Genomic DNA, 23,203 nt, shown 5'->3' with positions numbered 1-23,203 from the left:
GGCGCTCCGTCGGGTGAGCTGGGGATTTATTCACGTGCACTCCGGGAGGAACAGGTGAACGGGCGATGGAACACAGAACGCTTTTCCCATTGCTCTTGCTGCGGAGCCGGAGCCGGCTAGGGATGCAGCCTCTGCATGGCTCTCAGGCTGGCATTTGCCGCTGGCTTCAGCCAGGTGCTTTGGTGGCACGGCCCTGGGGTAACCGCGGGCTGACCAATAGACGGCTCGGCTCGGGCTGGATTGTTGCCATGGGAACCGTGGCAGTGAGAGTTTGCTGCGAAGCCATCAAACTTGCTGCATTGGGGGTGAGAGCGCAGGAGTCAGGTGGGCGCGGGGTCTCGGCTGAAGCCAGCTGGCCTGCCCTGGGGCTCCTTCAGGTTGAGCCTGCTACTCTCTTAGCTAACGGAGTGGCTTTTTTAGCTCCGGCAGTAACGGCTCATGCACAGAGATCCTTGGCACCATCCTTGCTGCCAAGAATCCACTTGGAGGAACTATGCAAGCCCCACAGACCTGACCACTCTAGGAAGCACGGGCATAAGGGAAAAGGATGCACAGGACCTAGAAGAAAGAGAGACTGATTAGCCCAAAGGAAAGCCGCCGGTGCAAGGAGTTCTTGCAGCCACAAGACAGATCCTCAGCCCTGGCTCCTGAGGTGGAATATGTAGCATCTCTTTCTTTTTGGCCATGCAGAACCCTTGGGTGACTGCCTCTCCTTTTGCAACAAAGGAAAAGTTCACGATGCTGGAGCTGCATCCTCCATGTTCACCCCAGCCCAGCAGGCAGCTGCATTTGTGCAAAGGCTGGGAAAGGGACCGGTCAGAGCCAACCACAGCTCATCTGGTGTGTGACAGGATGGTGGATTTTGCCACTTAAGCAGAAGTCACGGGGGATGCGTCGAAGCATGGAGCGACAAGAAACGCCGCCACCGGGTTGTGCCCAGGAGCGGCAGAACTCCGTGGAGCAGAACGGCCCATTTGATCAAAGTTCCTCAAAGCAGTGTGAGTTTTTTAACCCTACCCTGGTACTTGCTGGGGATCAGAGCCATTTCCAGCCTCCCAGGGAAAACACGGCTTAGTCTGGGTGTGCGAAAGCCAGGCAACCAGCTTAGCTGGCCATGCAGCATGGGCAGCCCAACAGGAGATGCTCCTCAGATGCAGGGGTAGATTTTGGCCTTGGCTTAGCCAGGGAGTAAGCCCCACCCCGCCCCCCAAACACATGTCCCTGATGAGCTGAGTAAGACCTACGCAGGCCTGGTGGCATGGAATGCAGCAGATGCTCAGGGCTGCAGGCAAGTGGGCAGAGAGTGGGGGGAATCTCTGCTCCCCTCTACACACTGGCCAGAGTAGCTGGCCAGGTGCACGGAGGAGAGTAAGCTGTCTCCTTTCCAGGAAGCCTGCTGGAGTTACTCCCCTGGATAGAGCAGTATATGCACCAGTCCTGGCTCAAGGTTTTGCATTAAAGGCACCATCTAGCCTGGAGTGACTAATCAGTGCATCAGCTCAGAGCGCACGTGTTGGGCGATTGTCCCGTCACCCTGCTGCACCCCAAAGCGCTGAACCCAGACGCGGCGACTCTGAAATTCTGCCCCCATGCCTGTGAAATGTAACGTGTTCCCCCCCCCCCCCCCCGGTGCAATTTGCCATTTTGCTCTTTGGCAATTGTCACTTTTCCATAAAAAATAAATACATAAAGACAACCGCACAAATGACTCCTGAGTGCGACTGCGAATTCTGTGTGGCTACTGCTTGCCATTCGCACCCGTCACCGGGCACGCAGCCCATGTAGCCTGCACAGCTACTGTGTGATGTGTATATAACACTCTAAGTGTCCTCCTCTAGTGACTGGTCAACATCAAGGGTAAGAGCCTACTACTGCTACCAGCGAGTGGAGTTACTCCTATAGCACAACTGATAGAGGCCCATACTTTTAGTGCTGAAAGTGATGAACCCTGCTGATGACCCTTGAGGGGTCTGTTATTTGTAGACTGCTCTTTGCTCTGTCTGGCCACCTCATGCTCTGTCCAGGTATTCCATGTAACCATGGGATGCTCCATACTCCTACCATGTGCACGGTGATCACTATACATCACTAGTGCACACTGCTACGCTGCTTGGTGCTCCGGACAGTCACTGCATGCTCTGTAATGCACCACATGCTCCCTGCAGCTGAGAATTGAGTGGCTCGTTGGTGTCTCTCCCTGTTTGTCTCCCGCCAGCCAATGCTACGTTGAGCAGAGGATTCAAAGCCACAAGCCCAGAGTGGCTTTGGACTAGTTGGGTCCTTCAGCCAAACCTCCTACAAAATGAGCTGTCAGGAGAGCTGCACACTGTGGGGATCTCATCACTGCGGGGCTTGGGGCGTGGTTTGCTCACCTGTCAGCATCCTGCTTTCTTAAACTCTCTCCGCTGGGATCCCGGAGATCCCGATCCACCCCTCGCAGGGGACCCAGAGGAGACACAGCGCCGGCTGTCTTTGCCAAGAGCAGACCTCCCTGACTGGCTCCCAGCATTGGTGGCACGAGTCGGGCAGAGTGAAAGCAAAATGCCAGGTCAATGGAGAAGCGAGAGTAACCGGAGGGGAGTCAGGAGGGGATCCTGCCTCTGGCAACGCGAAGGGGCAGGAGGTTAACGGCTTCTCGGCACAGTGGAAATAATTGTTTTTTTTTTTGTCAGAAATACAATTCTCACTCCGGTTTATAAATAATGCATGGTGCAGGCTCCAGCCCCGGGCAGTCCTTAGCTCAGTTCTGATTCCTTAAATGCTTCTTTCTCTTTCTCTCTCTCTTGTTATTGGTATTATTTCAGTTGTGTGTCAGCTCCTTTGTGTGTGTGTTTTGCTCGGCTGAGGGTGTACATTAAGGAGGGCCGGAGGGGTGTCTTTTGGTGACTTGAGGGATGTGGGCCTTGCTGTGTTCGTGCTTGGGTTGTTGAGGGATATTGTGGGAGGGATAATGGTGTGTGTGTGTGTGTGTGTGTGTGTGTGTGTGTGTTCGGTTTGTGAATATGATGGTGCTATGAGGGGCATGTGTATGTATACCTTGGGGGAGGTGTGTATTGTTGAGGCATGTCTGTGTGTGTTGTGGTTGTTAAGGCAGGAGGTTGTGAGTTGGGCATGTGCATTGTGTGTGCTGGGGTTATTTAGGGATGTTTGTGGAGGCTGCGTGTGTCTTTTTTCTGTTGGAGAATGTGTCCTGTGGGAGGCGCTTGTGTGATTTGGAATTGCTGAGGCCTGTGATGGGGTTAGTTGTGGCCTTTTTTGTGTGCGAGCTTGGGATGTGTGTGTCAAGGTGTGTGCTGGTGTTTAGAAGTGTGTGTGTGTGTGTGTGTGTGTTTTGGGACTGTTGGGGATGAGCGTGAGGGAGATCATTTGTGTGTGGCCGTGTGTGGGAGACGGGGTTGTTTAGTGATGTCGGGGGCTGTCGTGTGGTGGGGAACATGTGTGCTGTGGAGGATACATGGTGTTGTGGAATTACTGAAAGATGCGCATGGGTCTTTGTGCATGCAGATTGCGACTGTGTGGGGGGGGACACGTGCGTGTGTGTGTAGGGGTTGTGGACGGTTCTGTGTGTTGGCAGATGTATACGCTGGAGGAGATGAGTCTGTGATTTGGGCCCAAGCTAATCAGTTTTCCGCCGTAATGAAACAGCCCCGTCCTGGCCTCCAGTGCTGAGCCCCACCAGAGATGCTGAAGTCCCCGAATTATCTCCTCTCCCAAAGTGAGCGAGAGGCACCTGGGCTGGCAGTGTGGGAAGCAGAAGCTCCTGAGCCTGCAGACTTTAAATATATGTCGCTTCGCTCAGAAGCTGACCCCAGGGCTCAGATAAAGGTGTACAAATCGGGCTAATCCCTGGAGATAGACTGTTTTCTATGCACCTTTTCATAGGAACTTATTAGCTGGCTGTAATCCCCCGAGGAACAGGCCATTCCGAGGTGGGGTTCATCCCACTTTGCTTTCTTCTTCTTTTTTTTTTTAAGCTCCTTGTTCTCAGTGACTTTGGGGAGTTGCGCTGGGGAGTGAAGTGATGTTAATTGATGCTGGCCATGGGGGACCAGAGCACAGAAGTGCATATCCACCTCCATCCAAAACCGCAGCCTCCCCACATGCACCCAACTCTGCTCTGCCGCTCTTACCTGGCAGGAGGGGTAGCGGGCGGGATAGCTCAGTGGTTTGAGCATTGGGCTGCTAAACCCAGGGTTGAGAGTTCAATCCTTGAGGGGGCCATGTAGGGATTTGTGGCAAAAATCTGTCTGGGGATTGGTCCTGCTTTGAGCAGGGGGTTGGACTAGATACCTCCTGAGGTCCCTTCCAACCCTGAGATTCTGTGATACTGCCCGTGCAGTAGTAGTTCAAACTTCAGTCCCTGTCTGGCAGTACTTCTGTGCCTTGATCTAGACGGGCAGCATCACTTCCTGTTCCAGTCCCGTGCATCTGCTAAATGCCCCCCAGTGCAGACTGGCAGCACCCTCTGTTATCCCACACCTCACCCCTACCAGCTCTGCCCCTTTCTAATCAGCATCCTGGCACCTTCTTGGAATCTTAGCCCAAGGGGGGAGGATTAGCTAGGCCGTGGACACTGGACTCCCCACCTGGCCATGGGAGGGGACTGCTCCCGCTCAGGATTGAGGCACATTGGCTGGGCGGTTTGGAGTAATTTACACTGCCCCTGCCGTGGCCATTTCTACTCTGTGGGTAAGTAGGATCGACGGAGCGCAGGGAACGTGCAGGCAAGCAGCAGGCGGAAATCTATCAGTGGATGTTTGTCGCCCTGGTCTGCAGCTCCTCCCTGCCTGCAGTCTCCCGGGCTGTCTGGCTGTGCTCTTTCACAACTGAGATCTCCAGACTCACACCCCAGGTAACCAGCCGGCCAAAGCTCCCCTCGGGACCTGCAACCCAGCATAGCTGAGAGAGCAGAGTGCTGGACAGGGACTCAGGAGACTCGGCCCTATTCCCAGCTCTGCGATTGGCCTGCTGAGTGCCACTGGGCAAGTCCCTTCATCGCTCTGTGCCTCAGTTTCCCCATGTGTATAATAGGAATAGATTGCAAGCGCTTCCAGGCAGGGGCCATTTTGCACGTGCAGGGCCTAGCATAATGGGGACACAGCCTGAGGTTCTACCGCAGTACAACGGCCTATTCATACGACAAGCAGCCCTTTCGCTGCGATCTGGGACGGCAAAGGTCACTGTTTGAGCCTGTCTTTGAGGAAAGCATTTGCAAAGTCCTTTATTAATGTGAGTGAGGCGGTGCAACCCCCCCGCCCCAAACCCATTACCCCTAGAGCTAATGGCAGGGCCGCTCTGTTTTAATATGGAATTCAGAAGAGAGTCTAATCAGCTCAGTGAAATCCTCCCTGGAAAGGAATACGTCCAGCACGAGCTCTGGGGTGCGCGCCCGGCCTCTGCTAGTGGGATAGCGAGTGCGTTCCGAGATGGAATGGTGTGTAATAGAGGAATGTAATTTAAACAGCTCGAGCAAAACACGCAAGCTGTTTTCGCTCCCTGCCACTATTCCGCTTTGTAGCAGCCGCGGGATTGGGCCGTAAGTGGGATATCAAGTTTATTGCAGCTATTTCCAACCAGTAATTGGCTTTGTGGAACACAAAGAGAGAGAGAGAGAGAGAGGTGAGTGGCTTTGGAAGGCAGCTGCTGGGAGAACGTGAGGCTAGTGGTGTTTTGTTCTATTTGTTTGCACAGGCCAAGTGAAAATCAGCGTCCCGTTTGCTTGTTGCACCGACAGACCTAAGTACGTTTACCACGCTTCAGTTCTCCAACTTCAAACGCGGCGTCGGGAGGGAGCCTGGAAAGAATCAATAAGACGATTTGGGCAAAGCCCAGCCTGCATGGAAACGAGCAACAGAGGCACAATATATGGAGGCCACGAAAAAAGAGACGCTAAAGTAGAGTCCTGCTGGGATTGTGGGCATGGTACAGTGGCGGTGGGTGGGGAGGAAAGTTCCAACGCAGCAGCCTGCTGCCGCCGAGCCGCGAGGATGTGGCTTTTACTGGTTCACTGCAGCACAGTGCGTATACAGCAATATACTGCAGGGAGGCAGTGCAGTCGGAGGATGCAAATTACATTCCGCAGCAGCAGCGCAGTGCTGCATGCTGCAATACACTGCAGTGCAGTCGGAGGATGCAAATTACATTCCGCAGCAGCAGCGCAGTGCTGCATGCTGCAATACACTGCAGTGTAGTCGGAGGATGCAAATTACATTCCGCAGCAGCAGCGCAGTGCTGCATGCTGCAATACACTGCAGTGCAGTCGGAGGATGCAAATTACATTCCGCAGCAGCAGCGCAATGCTGCATGCTGCAATACACTGCAGTGCAGTCGGAGGATGCAAATTACATTTCACAGCAGCAGCGCAGTGCTGCATGCTGCAATACACTGCAGTGCAGTCAGAGGATGCAAATTACATTCAGCAGTAGCAGCGCAATGCTGCATGCTGCAATACACTGCAGTGCAGTCGGAGGATGCAAGTCATACTGATCGGCACTTGACTGTAGGCAGATGGTGGATTAGGAGTATATAGATTATATTGACTTGTTGCAGCGCATTTGTAGCTGCGGCCCCCTGCATCAGGGAGAAGATCGTGTACTGAGCATGCATGTATTGAGTATTTGCTGCAGGCTACCGCTGTATACAGTGGAGCTCCTGTGTTGGGGTTCACACACTGGGGGCTCACCGCCGCTGCAGCGTTGCAGCCTGGAAATGCTGGCCGGAGGATGCAGAATATACTGATTGGCCTGTCATGCGAATCACACAGGAGGTCAAGGGCCAGCTCCGGCTCTTAGACTGGTGTTTGCTTTCGTTGTCATATCCTGCATGACACCGTTCTGCTTGGAGAGTTCTCCAAAGGGAGATGAACTGCAGAATCAGATGTAGCTCCGCAAGCAGTGCTGTAGATCCCGGTGAATGGGAGATGCTGCAAGCTGCCGCCTTCCCCGCGGCCTGCAGTGCCCCCAAACACCTCATTACGTATGGGCACCAGGGGATCAGGGCTCCAGTGCTGTTTCCACAACTGGCATTTCCTCCTCCTCTTCCCAGTGTAACTAGGGGAGACAGCAACAGGAGATTTAGCTCCTGTACCCCATCCCTCTGTCCTCACTCCCGTATCCAATACAGCAGGGGAGGAGGAGGAAGATACTTGTCCTGCTCCCGCACCATGTGGCCCAGTGCTGGGAGAGAAGATAGAGCCACCTGTGGATGATACCAACTGGGATCACGATTGGTGCTGCACAGAGTCCTGCGGTTTGGGAAGCCGGGCTTCCGGCAGGCCTCGTTGGGGGGTGCGGGGGCCCCCTCCTGCCCTCTGTGAGTTTTGCTGAATTTGGCATTCACCGGAACCCCAAGTAGTAGCCCGGCCTAGTGAGTGGGACGCTGATGGAGGAGTCGAGAGACCTGGCTTCTATTCCTGGCTGCGGGTGACGTTGGGCGAGTCGTTTCACACCCCGCCCTTCGTCCGTCGTATCTATTTAGATTCTCAGCACCCAGTGGGACGCGCAGCGGCTCTGGGGCCATCGACAGCACACGCGTGTGGCCAAAGTTTGCCTGCCGGAAGGGGCAAGCGAGTGTATTAACGGCAAAGGATGCCACGGCCTCGTTCGGCAAACCGGATTCACGTCTCCTACAACCGGGCCTCTCCAAGCTGTGCGCATGCCCAGTGAGGTGGGGGTTGGCAGGGCGAGGCCACCGGAAGAACCAACAGCTGCTCTGATGTCTAAAGAGGGAACCAAGCGTCAAGGCGCAAGGGAAGGTGCCCAGGATTCGGCGCTAGCTTCCCGATCATCCCCCCCGGCGCGCAGTGTGACGTGCTGGAAAATCCAATGTTCCACCCGTTAACTGCACAACAGTGGGCAGCTAAAGCCATGGTAGAAACACTGCCAGCTCCCTTCTTGGCAAATACAACTGTATTAGGGGAGAATAAACAAGAGGAGAGTTCACTGCTGGCTGTGGGAGAGGTACTCAGCGCTCTGGCTGTACCGTCGCAGGGCTGGAGAGGGCTCCGGGTGCTCTCAGGGAGTCTCGTGCTTCATTCGGACTATATATTGCTCAATAGCACCTAGAGGCTTTAGCTGGGGATAGGCGCCAAATGTTGTGCTAGATGCTGTACAAACACAGGGTAAGACAGCCCCAGCCCCAAAGAGCTACCCAAGGAGACAAGAGGTGGGAGAAGGGAGGATAATTACCCCCATTGTACAGATGGGGGGGGACTGAGAGACTCAGGCCCAGGGCCACATAAGCTATTTAGGCTTCTAAGTTTCAGTAAGATCAATAGAAGTTTGCTGCCTCAATAGTTTTGCGGATCTGGACCGAAGGGACTAGCTCAGGGTCACCCAGGGAGCCTGTGGCAGAGCTGGGAATTGTATCGAGAGCTGCTCTAACCGAGAGCATTACCCGCAGGCTCAGAGTGGTGACTGCCGGCTGAGTGGCGGGAGGCTCCCATGGGTGCTTGGGCGCCTAGGTTGTGAGACTGCAATTCACCTCTGACGTCCTGCACTGTGCGCTGGAGGTGGCCAGCAGGGATGATCTTGCAGCATTGTACCTACAAGAAATCCTGCCCGAAGCGGACCCCGAGGCACATTCAGAAGAGAACCCGACGCAGGGAGCCCGAGCCTGGCTCGCAGGACTGGCACCAGGAGGCTGAATGTGGCTGTGTGGACGTTCCCGGTTGCAGCGTCTCAGAGCCTGGCTCCAGCCCGAGCAGGAACGTCTGCCTGGGCCCGAGTTGGCTGACCTGGGCTCTGAGACTCACTGCCCTGAGTCCCTTCCTCTCGGCTTCCCCAAGGAGACAAGCCGACAGTCCCCCACCCCCCGGGAGTCTGTAGCAGAGGCAGGAATTGAACCCGGGTCACCTGAGTCCCAGCCCAGCTAACTGTCTAGGTGTAAATCGACCCCCCCTCCCTTGGGTGTTTGTTACCCACAGTCCTTCTCGTGACGAGCTTTGCATATGTTGTAACTTGGAGCCAGAGCTGGGCTGGAAACTGCCCCCGCTCCCCCCATCTGAGCTGCCCCACACTTCGGGAAAGCCCGGAGCTGGCACTGCACTTCTGGGGCTACAGGGAGTTATGGGGAGAGTATTTCCAGCCCAGTTCTCCCCCACACCAGGCATTGCTGGGCATTGCTGTGAGTGTGGGTGACACCCCTTTCCTTGGGAGGGGGCTCTGGGGAGCGCAGGGGCAAACGCTGGCGGGGTTCCCAGCATTGGGCTTGACAGAAATAAAGGGGGTAAATACCCAGACAGAGCCTGCCGGCTACCCATGCTCCCCTGGCCTCCCCTCTTCTCCCACCCCCAGCCTGCCGGTTATCTGCCCGCAGCCCGCCTGCTACCCCCCCCCTCCACTCCACTCCCCTCCCACCCCCAGCCCGCCGGCTATTCACCCGCCAGCCCCCAGCCCACCTGCTCCCCACCCTCCCAGCCCCTCCCTTCCCCTGCTATCCCCTGCCCACTTGCTATGCACCCTCCCGTGCCCAGCCAGCCCCCAGCCCGCGGCTCTCTGCCCTCCCCTCTCTAGCCAGCTCCCAGCCCTATGAGGCTTCCAACCTGCTGCCCCCCCTCACCCTTCAGCCTCTGGCTCTCTCCTAGGTCTGCCCCACATCAGCCTCCCCTAACTCCTCCTCCTCCTCCTCTTCAGTCCTCTCCCACTTCATGCATGTCTTCTCCTATTTTATTACTGTGACCACCCCACCCCACCCCACCTGAAGACGTTAGGGCCGTGTAGGATTGTCTGGTTTGGGCTGGGCTGGGCTGGCAGCTTTGCCAACTTGTAAAATTGCACAAGTCCCGAATTCTCTTGGGGGTCCCGTGAAGCGTGCGTAGAGGAGCTGTACGTCACTGACCGCCCTGCACTCTGCATTGTCTGTTCCTTTAGGAACAGCAATACAGAATTAATTCCAGCCTCCGTTGCCTTGGCATGATGGAGCCCTCTACTGGCAGCTGGACAGGCTAGGTAACCTGTGCCCTCCACTGCCAGCCTAGATTGGTTGCCCGCAGCTGAGCCTGGGTGAAGGGACAGTCTCCACAATGGCGCCGGCTGGCTTGTTACGGTGCGTAAGCACGTGGCTAATTCCAAGCACATGGGTAGTTCCACTGAAGTCCAGGCCGCATTCTCCTGGGACTCACCTGTGGAAATCAATGGGATTATCCGTGTGCTGGTGCTTAAGTCGCTTGGTGAATCGGCGCATGGAAGCCCTGATCCAGAGCTCCCGGAAACCAAGTGGAAAGTTTCCCATTAATTTTAACAGGCCTCCGTGATGTCACTAGAGGACTCTGAGACATGCACAGCCCAACAGGGGAAGGGCAAAAGGGGCGGGCTGGGGGTGGATTTATGCCTGAAATAAGGCCTGCAGAGACGCGCATGTGCAGACACTGGTTTATCTCTGGTTTCAGAGTAGCAGCCGTGTTAGTCTGTATCCGCAAAATAATCCCAATGACTTGAAACCCCACAGTGATACTCAACGAAAGAGCTGCCACTAGCTTCTTGACTGTAAAACTTTATCGCTGGTCCAGAGCAGGTTCATTGGCTTGGTCCAAAAAAAGAAATGGGCAGGGTAAATGGCACGTATCCTTGAAAACATCCCCTCCAACCCCAAAGAGCCGGAGATTTATGGCTTGGATAATTCTTTTTGCAGTTCTTTATCTTGTGTATGTGTGAGTATGTATTTTCTTTGTAATAAAAGCCTCAGCCTAGGCAAATAAATTTGAAGAGACAGTTTTACTGACAGCTTTTTTCCTCCTCTGTGTAATAAAAAAAAAATGGAGTGAAATTTGAGATAGGAATGGTAGTGCAGGCTGCATTTTTAAGAGCAAGATAAAGGAGCCGTACCTGGCAGGAGGAGAAAGGCAGATGCAAGCGGAAAGCCCAACGTGCAAGTGCCTTCCTGTGTCGCTTTTTCCTCTTCGAAGCCTCTTTCCTGCCCCGAGCCCAAACACGGTGCACAGTGTAAAACGAAGAGAGGCTGTGTCGTTGATGGATGGAATTCACAGCCGCAGGATTTTGACTCAGCAAGCTGCAGCTGGAGTTAAAACAAAACCAAAAAGCAGGATATGGATTATTTTTAGGATGAACTTGAAATGTTTTATGAGCATTTAGTACCCAACCCTACAAGATAAGGACAATCAAATCTCAGGCTTCAGGGCACAGTCGATTGCCTGTAGGGGTCAGGTTTCCCCTCCGCTATAGCAATTGGGATTGCTAGCTGCATTATGGGAGATAGATGGGGCTGCCTTCTTCTGAAGCACCCAGGCATGTGCTTGGGCAGAGTCTAAAATGGAATTTTACTGCCGCTCTTCTGCACATTGATCGTAAGCATTATCGGTGCATTTATTGACATCCAGAGCATCCTGATCACCTCCTAGCCCCTTCCTCAAATTCCCAACAAGCGTCTCCCTGTGGTTTTAGTCTGTTGCTGCGATCTGTGGTTGGCGGCCCATACCCCGATTGGGGTGACGGGCATGGGTGAGTGAGAGTGAGTGCGGTGGTGTGGCCATCCCTTTGCTCTCATGTCTGTAAACTCCTTGTCTGGCGGTCTAGTCATTGCTCCTGCCATTAGGGGCACCAGCGCTTTCGACCCTGATCATTTTTATTCTCCCGTCCGAGCTGTGGGCTGGGAGAACAATCACAGGAAAGGGCTGGGAGCCTGGTGTGGGGCAGAGCTGTGTGAATAACTGATGGCTTTGTTCTGAAAAATCAAAACCAAAGATTCGTTTGGGGTTGACCCCCCACACACACAAAATTGTTTTGGAATTTTCAGTGAACCAAAAAGTTGTGGGGTGGGGAGGCGGGAGATTTCGTGTCAAAAGAAATGTTTCATTTGACCTAAAACAAAATGTTTCCTTATTTTTGAGCTTTTTCTTCCTCTCTCTCTCCCCTCTCTCCCTACTGAAAAGAAATGTTCCAAACTGAATTTTTTCAGGGGGGAGGTTCTGACAAACAATTTGACACAAATCTGCAAAATGTGTTGGTTGAACTAAATCTGCATTTTTGGTGTGTGTGTGTGTGTGCAGGGGGGGAAGTTCCGGCCAAAATAGGCTGCCCAGCTCCCGCGTTGGACTCTAAATCAACCTGAGCCACTGTCAATCCACTCCAGGAAGTCCTAACCCTCACTGCAAGGCAAACGCTGCCCGGCATCTGAGCTGAATTACAGACCGCAGACCTGCCGCTGTTTGCTATGCAGCCTTTGCACGATTAAGAGCGAAACATATTTGCCACGCAGGCAAAGCCCTTGCTGCAAAATGCCTTGAGGCAGCATAGCCGGACTCCCAACACTGCTCTGTGGCAGTAGCTTTGTATTGATAACGTCGTTCTCTGTAATGTACATGGCTGACTCCTTCTCCCGTGTATTTGCAAAGTGCTGCTCCTGGATTTTATTGGCTCCGTTTGTGCAAGCAGTTCCCATATACGCCGCTGAATGACTCTGAAATAGCTTCAAGGTGCCAGGAGCGCTTTATTCCCTTAGCACGTTTACTCCTTTGTTTTAAATAGATACGAGCCCGACATGCACAATTTGGATCCAGATCTTGAACAGCGCAGCATCCGGGAGCTGCGTGGTGATTGGGCCTGTTTCAGAGATGAACACCTGTTGTGAAATTCATATCGCCTCGGGGCTATGGATGCCAAATGGATCGGACCCGAAGCTGGATTCCTGATATTCACAAAGTGTTTGGATCTCGGGTCCTAATTTTCAGATGGGCTAGGTGAGAAATACAAGCTCTAAGGGGAAATGGAAGAGCTAGTGGAAACTTTAGTGGAATTTTAAAGTCTTGCAGTGGACACCCATTAGTGCATCTTGCTGAGATGTACAGAAAGGAGCCACATACGTGACAGACCCCCTTTGTGGTTAAAGGACATAGATCCACCTTTTATTCGCAGCAGCATTGGGTTCTTGCACCACAAATCTCTCCTTGCCTGTGGAGAGCTAGGGTCCCCATTGCTTGCTGAGCCACAGGACATATGGACTTTCTCTCCCCTACGTTTCATCCTTGCCCCTTCCCTCTCCTAACACAAGAACTAGGGGTCACCATATGAAATGAACAGGCAGCAGGTTTAAGACAAACAAAAGGAGATATTTCTTCGCACAATGCACAGACAACCTGTGGAACTCTTTGCCAGAGGCTGTTGTGAAGACCAAGACTATAACAGGGTTAAAAAAGAACTAGATAAATTCATGCTATTAGCCAAGCTGGGCAGGGATGGTGTCCCTAGCCTCTGTTTGCCAGAGGCTGGGAATGGGCAACAGGGGATGGATCACGTGATGATTCCCTGCTCTGGTCATTCCCTCTGGGGCACCTGGCACTAGCCACTGTCGGATGACAGGACACTGGGCTGGATGGACTATTGGTGTGACCCAGTACGGCCGTTCTTATGTTCTCATCGCAGCCGGTGATGTAGGTGGGGTGACAGCCAGTGGGGACAGTGGCTACAAGGTGAAGAGAAAATCAGGGAGCTCCTTTGTGATACCCCTCACTCAGGGTAGCATTTTGACCCAGGGCTGCTACTCAAGAGGCATCATCTCCGTCCGCACGCAGCCAGGTCCCTTGCAGAGTGTTCAGGGTTCGATTTTTATCAGGAAGCTGCTGAGACAAGCGGTAAAATGCAGCCACATGGCGGGCTAAGTCATTTCAGTGGCTCTAAGGCGTGTGCGCTTAAGAAGGCTTTGAAAGCCCTGGCCTGTTTCTTACGGTACCAGCACGGCGCAGGCGAGCTCCTGGACCCTCCAGCAGTCTGCAGGAATCACAGCCCCACTGCCAGACCTCAAAAGCCAACTGTGGGAATAGTGGATCAAAGTTTCTTTCTTTTATTTTATCCTTTCCGCTGGATTATTTTTTGTTCTCTCTCTCTCTCTCCCGTTTACTTTTTTAAAAATTTTGTGCTAATTTGTTTTTGAACAGCCTTAACCACAAAAAGTGTGTGTGTGTGTGTGTGTGTGTTGGGGGGGGCGTTATAAATCTGGAAGCTTTACAGAGAATGGAGTGGAGGTGGGGGAACGGAGATGACAGGGCAACTTAATCCCCACCCGCCTTATACAATAAGATTCCTTTAACGAGAAAATCCAGACCAGCTAGCTGGAGATAGGAGTCAGAGAAAATGAAGCCAGAGAAAAGGCCCCTGCTCTTATGATGGGATAGCAGGGAGCTTTGCAGAGATAACAGCCTAGCAGATGAGTGGGGCATTTTTTTTAATCATTTGTGGGGAAAGGAAATAAAAATTTAAAAGCGAACAGAAAAGATGAAGGGGGGGAGACACCTTCAAGGTTTTCACCTTTCCTGTCTTCTAGCTAAGGTCCTTATCTAGCTCCTATGGCAAGAGCATCTGAGCCCCTCACAATCTCTAACAGAGTCAGTGTCCCAGCACCCTTGGGTGGCAGAGAAGTGCAGTTATGCCCATACTATGGTGGGGTACTGAGGCCCAGAGAGACTTACCCACAGTCACGCAGGGAGTCTGTGGCTGTGCTGGCAATTGGACTTAGGTGTCCTAAAAGTGAGGCTACTATGCTAACCATTGGATCGTCCTTCCTTCTCTGGGAGGAGCTGGGCATTGGGTAGGGCTCAGTAATCGTGGTCTACGGTTTGGGGGATTGTGTGAGGAGGTAGATTAGTTTGTGTTACGTTTCTGTTCTTGCTAAGTGATTCCATTGGATCTTGGGGTAAGTGACGTGTCTGTCTGTCTGAGGGCACCTGGAGCATTGGATGGGCGCTCTTCTATTGTGATAAACAATTACTGGAGACAGGTCCGGTACCAACCTCCTGGATCTAAACACCCTCAAACTCGGGTCTCTGTCACTGTAACAGGTTGGCCAGCAACTTCTGGATTGGAACCCCTCTAAACTTGGCAGGAGAGTGTGGGTTTGCTGGCTGCTGTGCTTTATTATCAGCGAGGGATGCAGAGGCAGCATGGGGCAGATGGCGTGGGGCTCGCAAGCTATGGGAACCAGCCCCTGGTTGTCTATTTTCTATGTAACTCTCACTGACCAACAGAGGTCACTTCCATTCATTGTGAAGGAGGAGGCTCCAGGTCTTTCTTCACCACCTGGGAAAGCCCATGGCCCCATGCAGAGCGGTGTGCTGGGGAAACGTCTGTTTTTGTGATGCAGGGATTTGAGCTAGATTGGTCTCTTTGTCCCCAGAGGGATCATGATTAACAAATAAAAAAGCCACCCCTCCTTTAGCCTGAAAGCTTGTGCATCAAACGTAGAGACGGAGCCAAATGGAGATGCCAGATCTGAACCCCTCATAAATCCTGAGGGAGTTTGGCTCTGACCTCAGTAGCTTGGACCCATCTCTGAATCAAATGTAAGATGTACGATGCTGCTGCTCTGTCTGCCCATTTAGGGCAAGCCAAGCTATCAAATTCTTATACACGTGTGTGTCCTTGGCAGGTAACAGATGGTGGTACCATCAAACAGAAGATCTTCACCTTTGACGCCATGTTCTCCACCAACTACTCGCACATGGAGAATTATCGCAAGAGAGAGGACTTGGTGTACCAGTCCACAGTGCGGTAAGCCATTCCACCTCCACGGAAGAGGGTGCTCTGAACTTCCCTAAGTTATATGAGAGAGCAATTTCAGGGGAGTCTACTGGGTTAAAACATTTGGGGGTGGGGGGAGATTGTGTGTCTTCATCCTGGTCTGAACTGTGCAAACCTACCATGAGGCAAAGCATGCACAGACCACTCATTTTTGGGACAAGTGCGACATATATATTGTACTCTCTGTGATGTATTTACTCTCTCGGCCCAGGGCTGATACTGATACAGACAGCTAACGTCCAGCGAGTGTAGGCTATAATCCAGAGGTGTGGAACAGGAAATAGCTGAATCATTTCCAGAAATAGGTCCGAACTGCTGCCTTTGGACTGAGATCTGGAGAGAGAGGCCTCCAAAGTCTAGGGGGGTTCAGAACCCTAATTCCACCCTAGACAACCTAAAAGAGACCCAGCACCCCCAAATATTGATGCAATACCTGACGCACATTCAATAGAAGTACCAGAAGTGGGCATTGTCCCAGATACTCAGTACTTGGGTCTAAGTGATTGTCAGAGGTGGGGGCAGGAAGGAATTTTCCCCTAGGTCAGATTGGCAAGAGCCATGGTTTTGTTTTTTTTTTGCCTTCCTCTGCAATGTGGGGTGTGGGTCACTTGCTCAGATCATCTGGGTGTATCTCACTTCATAGAATATCAGGGTTGGAAGGGACCTCAGGAGGTATCTAGTCCAACCCCCTGCTCAAAGCAGGACCAATCCCCAATCAATGCTTCGTCATTGCAGGGACCTCAGGCACTGGTGCACCTCGGTCCCTCCTGTTCTCTGCCTGTGGCACACAACTGTTGAGTCTCCTGAGGGCTGCATACTTTGGTCTCATTCTGGTGGTGGGGCGTGAGGTGGGGGTGGCTGGGTGGTGAGGGCCTGTGATATGCTAGAGGTCAGACGAGAGGCTCTGGTGTGGTCCCTTCTGGCCTTCAGCTCTGTGACTCTGGCCTAGATTCACAAAAGTATTTACATATCTACACTTCAGACTTACACACCTATGTCCAGGCTTAGGCACCTAAGTGCCGGGTTTAGGCTCCCACTGCAATTCACAAAACGACCACCAAACCCTGTAGGCTCAGAAATTCACTCAGCGCCTGTGTGTTTGCAGTAAAAGTTCCCTCGGTGCCACTGTTTCTGCCTCTGACCACGTGCACTGCTGCCGCCTTCTAGGTGCCTATCTCCTGCCTTAGCCCCAGAGCGATTTGCACGCCAGGGAAGACAGGCCTAACGCACATGCAAGGTTCTGGGGCCCAATCAGGCAGCTGGGCAGAGGAGACAGGCAAGATCCTGATGGGCAGCAACCTCATCCACGTTGATGCAACCTCCGTGATCACCCGTGGGCCTCGCCTCTTCCTCACTGGGACACTATCCAGGAATCTAGCGCTCCCCCACCCCCTCCCCAAAAGATGAACTTTGAGCCCCGCTGCATCTGTGGTGACTCCCAGTGAAATTCTGCCTGCCGCAGAAAGCGGTGGGCTCTGGAGCATTCCAGGTACCATTTCAGAGCCCGAAGGAAGGCATCCAGGCCTGGTCTGGATGTACCTAGGCTTCAGCTCCATATTTTGAGGTTTGCAGGGCCATAGATGAATACTTGGATAGTTCAATGGGTGGGGCCCCCCATATACAGTTGTGGGCTTCCCATACTTCTAGAGTCAGCCACGGTCTGGGTCACCCTGAGGCAGCAGAGGGCCCTCCAGTACCTAAGAGGCCTCAGAGGCTGGGATCAAGGTTACGTAAAACATTCCTGTGTCTGTCTGAAGTCTGAGATGGGCCATTCCATTCTCCAGCAAAGTTCCGTTCTGTTTGTTGCTCGTCCCCAAGGCCATGACCACAGTGTGAACTCCACCCTCTGAGGCCCAGGGTGGAATCTCATGAGTTTGTGTTGGCCTCCTGGGGCCTGATTCTTCACTGACCAGCCCCTTGCACGGTCACTTACAGCAGTGCCCCGGGGCTGGAATGTTACTGGGTCAGAACGGTAGCATTCCGCACTCAGGCGGCCCTGGTGCTGGGAATTGGAGGCTCGTATCCAGGGGATCTCCTCTCTGGAGCCCATGTTGAGCATGTTAATGTCTCCAAGGACTGCAACTGAAATCAGGACGCTCAGTCACTCTGACCTTTTCTGTGCCCGTTCCACTGTCATCGCCTGGAGAACCCCGAAGGAAGAGGCGTACTGGAAGCCAATCAAAGCGCAAAGCATGGCCAACGAGCCAACCATGCGTTGTAAATCATGATGTTCATCCTCATGACAAAGACTGTGATGAGCGGGAGCGAGAATGTTGCCTGTTCTCTACCCCCTTGCCAGTTCCGTTGTGGCACCTCCCATCTTCCTCCCTTTCTCTGCATTGTCTCTCCTGACCCAGTTCTGAGAATCTGCCGATCTTTGCAAAGGCTGATTGGAAACGTGGATGCTAGGACTTTGTCTCACGACAGCTGAAAGTCTGCGAGGCTGCTTTTTAGCGAAACGAGAGCAGCTGCTTTTGAGGGACATGTCAAGACGTGATATGTTGGTACATTGGTTCTTTCCTACCTGCGCTCATCCAAAGAGCAGGGGGGAGGGAGGCGTTGGAGAGGAAGAAAGCTTTTAAACTAAAATTAAGAGAAGGGAGAGGGGGGAGGAAGCCAACAACCCAACCATTATACGAAGAGGAATCAAGTTGGAGGCAAGGGCTGCTGGTGCTTTTGCTAGATTGGCGGCAGGACGTCAGGGATAAGAACGCCACATTTACATATAAATGAAGATATTTACAAATTAATGCATTTCAAGCAAGAGAAAAATCCCGGCATCACAGCTGTCAACGCTTCATCCCCTCTTGCACTGGGAGAGGGAGAGAGCGAGGCGAGGAAGATTACCAGAACGCATGACAGCAGGAACGGTGCAATTTTCAGAGGCAAGATGTGGGGGAGAACGGTGCGTACTCTGATAGCTTCTCCCTGCCTGTAGCCCTTTGGGGCAGGAAAGCCAGGGCCATTTAAAGGCGGAGAAAGCATCCAGTATAGCCTGAGCATCTCCCTGGAAATTAGCAACGGCTTGAGGCGCTTGGGACCCTAACCACCTGTAATGTAGACAGAATCCCCATCCTTCCTGCATAAAATTGTCCAAAGAGCTCCACCTGATTGTTTCTCCTTTGCCTGTTTGTCCTGTATTTTCAGGTAGCCTTTTGTGTCTGGAGCTGCTGCTTGACTTAGTTATGATGACCTAGGCTAGATCCTCAGGGGCTGTCAATTGGCATAGCTCCATGGGCTTCCAAGGACAGCTGGTTGAACATGCTCAAAAGCACCTACGTGATTTAAGAGTCATGCCAGGTTTACATGACAAGGTTTTGTTGGCATAGCTGTGTTGGTCAGGGGTGTAAAAAGCTCACCCCCACCCCTAGCTGACAAGCTATGCTGGCAAAAAACAAACAGCGTATCTGCAGCTATGCCAGCAGAAGAGGGCTTCTGTTGGTGTTCCTGTGCCAGCAGAAAGTTCCTCTTGACATCAGCTGCGTCTACACTAGGGTCCTCCACCAGTGCAGCTATACCAGCAAGGCATTTGTACTGTCGACAAGGCCCAAGGCCCATTTTGAAAAGTGGCACAGGCACTTAGGAGCCTAAAAGACTCATTAAAAGTCAATGGGACTTAGTGCTCCTAAGTCACTTAGGTGCTTTTGGAAATTTTGCCCAGAATCTGTGTCAATGCCTAGAGAGCGGTAACTGTGATCAGGGCTACGTGCCACATGTACAGTCCCTGGTCTGAAGAGCTTTCAGGCTAAACAGACGAGATAGACAGGGAATAGGAGGGGGAAACTGAGGCAGGAAGTGACTTGCTCCGGGTCAGTGGCAGGTCAGGGATAGAACCCTGGGCATTCTGAGTCCAGGCCAGGACCCTACCCACTAGGCCATGCTGCCTTGTCAAACCATTTTTTAATTAGTCACAGCTAATTATTTTAATTACTCATTGTAGCATGAAACGCCCTGTTTTGTCTCCATCCCAAAATGCACCAGTGCCTTTTTTCCTAAGCCAGGGCAGCTACGTGGTAACCGATCCCTATTCATAACTCACCCCACATAGACCTGAATCATTTGGTCGGCCTGACCTGTCCCTTTGATTCTCACAAACGTTCTTCCGCTGATAAGGTGACTGCTGAATTGCTCACAGTACTGTACTTTCAATGTGATCCCATTAGGGCTTTATATAGAACTAGGGGCGCTGTGGCCATGTGGCTGATAGATTCTCCCCCCACCCCACCGCTCGTGCACGCACGCACGCGCGCTCAGCAGTTAGTGTTCCAGATAATGTTTCTGCACAGGTCTCCAAGGGAAGGTACCGCGCGACAGACTGTTGACAATTAAAGCCTCTTGCTCAGCAGTTTGTTAGGACACTAGCAGCCATTCAGCCATTCCCCGGAGAGAAAGGCACCTGCACGGGCCTCCCCGTTTAAAAAGAGCTTTGCTTTTCGATTTGTACGGCTCCTTGCTGGAGAATGGAAGTGGTTTTCCAGGAGGGAGAGGAAAGTGTTGGGAGGCCAGGCCACCTAATTGCCCACTGAATGGAAACAAAAATCACCTAAATTCGCCTGCTCTGGTTACATCAATTTCACATCAATTCCCCAAATACTGAAAAGAAATTTTCTTCCTAATGCGCCTCTTTCTTTTTGGCGTCCTTTTTCTCTCTCTCGTTTGGCCCCCTTTCCACCCGCCTTTACTTCTTCCTCGTTTCTTTCTTTCTCTCCCTTCACCTCTTTATATCTCCCCTTTAGCAGCCAACCTTTTCACTACGCTGTCTCCTCTTTCTTTCTTTTTCTCCTGCATCCCTTGCCCTTTCTTGTTCACTCCTTGCTGCGAGTCATTTTCTTTGTAACACACTCGTAAAAGGAGAGAGGAGCCGCTAATTAATTACCTCTCGCTTGTTTCCCTATTTTTAAAGCCTGGCCTTGGACTCCTAATCAGACACTATTGTGTTTTTCAGCTCTGCTTGATTTTTGTGCGCAGTGTTCTCTTCCAGGGGATTGTGGGTAATATAGACAAAATCCTGGGGCTCTGGAGCTGCTCCTTCCGCTCTGCCTTCGCCTGAGCGCGGGGGCTCTGGTCTGTCCATGCCATTAGTGCCCTTCCCCTGCAGGCCAGGACCCCCCTAGTTAAGCTGTTCTGGGGGTGCACTCTGATGTAGGACCCTTCCAAGTTCCAGCCTGGCGGATGGCAGGCACCAGGATGTCCTCCGCCTCTGTGACGAAGTGGGAATGTTCTTGCTGTGTGATGTGAATGCCGAGTGGGGAGTATTGACCTGGGAAGGTTGCAGGGGAGTTTGGGATGGCCTGCCTTGCGGAAGGGAGCGTACCTGAGCATGTAACCTGAGACCCCAGGAAGGGGGTTGGAGGCCAGGTGACACCTCTGCCCGGAAACTGGACAAAGGACACAAAGGCTGGGGGAGGAGCTAGGGGGAGGCTGAGTGAGAGGCTGGAGGGAGTTTCAGTCTGGAGCTGGCTGGGAAAGAGAGGGGTGACCCGACCAACAGGGCTGTGGCCTCCCTGAGGCCCCCAGATGGACCTAACTAAAGGGGGTCCTGTTGTCTGTACCAGCAAGACCTGTTCTGGACTGTGTTCCTGTCGTCTAAATAAACCTCTGTTTTACTGGCTGGCTCAGAATCAAAATCGCAGGAAGCCGGGGGTGCAGGGCCTTGACTCCCCCACACTCCATGGCAGCCTCCACCTCCCCCCATGGGCTCCAGGCTCAGCTGCAGCCTTGACATTTGGAATCTTTTCCTGTCCAAGGCTCCATGTGTGACCACCACCGTCTTGGCCCGCACCAGGGATCTGCAGAGCTAACCCCGTGAGTCTCTGTAGCTTGAGCTGAAGAGTCTGTAGCGGGGCTGGTGCAGACTCCCATCCTGTGCGGATCAGGCACAGATTAGGACACACAACACGCTCACTAATGAGTTGTGAGCTGTCTCTGGACAAGCCACTGCGTGTGTAACGGCCACTGCTACAGAGGGAACCAAGGACCGCCGGAGCGAGGAGCATGCAGCTGTCGCTTGAGCGAAAGAGCCGGGCACCTTTCCTGCAGCTGTAACAGACTCGCGTCCCTGGTTACTGGGCCCAAAGGGGGATGCACTGGCAGCACAGACTCCTGGCAAGCAGCCCCATTCTCGCACTGGCCTGTCTGCAGGTGACTCACCCTGCAAAGCAGCGTTGCTGGGGTTGACTCGGCTGTCACGTCCCAACAATGCGTTGAGCTCCAAACGCAAAGCCCTTAAGACTCAATAGGTGAGACTGAGCTTCCCTGCGCCTGTCAGCACTGCACCCCATCTGACTAAACTCCCCGAGTCCTGTCCCTGCATGAACGGGGCTCGGTGGGAAACCTGGTATGGATTCTCTGGGAACCCTGGTTCTTTAAAAGCTGGTGGCGTCTAGGGTGACCAGATGTCCCGATTGTATAGGGACAGTCCCGATTCTGGGGGCTTTTTCTTATATAGGCTCCTATTACTCTCCACCTCCTGTCCTGATTTTTTTTACAGTTGCTATTTGGCCACCCTAGTGGGGTCATTACCTGGATCACTGTTCTCCTTCCCAGTCAGGCAGGAGCTGCCAGGAGCAAAGGCTTCTGGGTACATAGGAGCATACATGGAAGGGGGAAGTAAAAGGAATATGCCCGGATTTCCAGTCCTAAAAAAAAATCCCTCCTGTGATATCAAATATAGCTCGCCTGGAGCAGGCGTCCATATCTCATACACCGAACAGAGCTGGGCTGGATGGCGGGGGGGTGGGAAAACCTGGACACTCTGCCTAGTGGTGCTGGTCATTCAGAGAGGAGGGAGAGGTGAACTTTGCCAAGCTACTGGGCTCCAGCTAGACTCCACTCAATGCAGCTGTGATAAGCCCTGGATCTAATTACCTGATCATTAACAACAAGAGGGCTCAGTCTTGTCCTTGGAGGCTGTGTCCATCCCATAATTTGGGGATGGAGCTGCGGGAGGTGAATTTACGTAAACTATTGTCAAAAATAGACTGAGGAAACGAGGCCAAAAATACATAAATAAATTAAATTAAATAAAGGCAGAAAAGCTCATCTTTGCTTCTCTTCCGAGCAAGAAATCACTTCGAGGCCTGTCACCTTTATTACTAATTACACGCTTGCTTTATGGCCAGCGTTATAAAAACAAAACCAGGGCCTGAAAAATGTCAGGGGGAGACTTAAATTAAGTTAAAAAGGCCAGGATAAAGTATTTAGTTGTTTTGCAATATTTCTTAAAATTAGAATTGGCTAAACATATTTCAACTCTTGTTTTCTGCACACTAGGTAATAAAACACTCCTGTATCCTCAGGAATGTATTGTTGCTTCCCCAAGGGTGATTGCTGCTGGTTACTTAAACATGTGATTTTATTTGCGTGTTTGTGTGGGGGGTGGGGGTGTAGACAAGGTGGGTGAGGTAATATTTTTTATTGGACCAACTTCTTAAGGTCAGGAGACAACCTTTTGAACTACACAGAGCTCTTCTCCAGGTCTGGGAAAGGTACTCCGAGTATCACAACAGATTGTTTAGCATGAGTAATTAGCACATATTCCAAGGGACCATTCAGGGTGAAGTGGCCCATTAACACTCCTGCAGTCATAGGACAAGAAACTGGGTTAGTGGGTTACAGATTATCCTAATAATCCATAAATCCAGTGTCTTGATTAAGACCATGATTTTGAGTGTTAG

General features: G+C 52.4%; 1 protein-coding gene across 4 annotated transcripts in view; it reads left to right on the top strand.

Moving 5' to 3' along the window:
• Nucleotides 1-23,203, top strand: part of IGSF21 (immunoglobin superfamily member 21) — a 250,853-nt gene that overhangs the window by 128,774 nt on the left and 98,876 nt on the right. For all 4 annotated transcript variants that reach the window (XM_044996688.1, XM_044996689.1, XM_044996687.1 and 1 more), the window contains exon 3: nt 15,376-15,497. In XM_044996688.1, the coding sequence (XP_044852623.1) occupies nt 15,376-15,497 (122 nt within the window). The remainder of the gene's footprint in view (nt 1-15,375; nt 15,498-23,203) is intronic.

The sequence above is a fragment of the Mauremys mutica genome, chromosome 21, assembly GCF_020497125.1.
Source record: "Mauremys mutica isolate MM-2020 ecotype Southern chromosome 21, ASM2049712v1, whole genome shotgun sequence".
Taxonomy (NCBI): Eukaryota; Metazoa; Chordata; order Testudines; family Geoemydidae; genus Mauremys; species Mauremys mutica.
The sequence above is the reverse complement of the archived record's forward strand: the minus strand, read 5'-3'. Positions and strand labels throughout refer to the sequence as shown.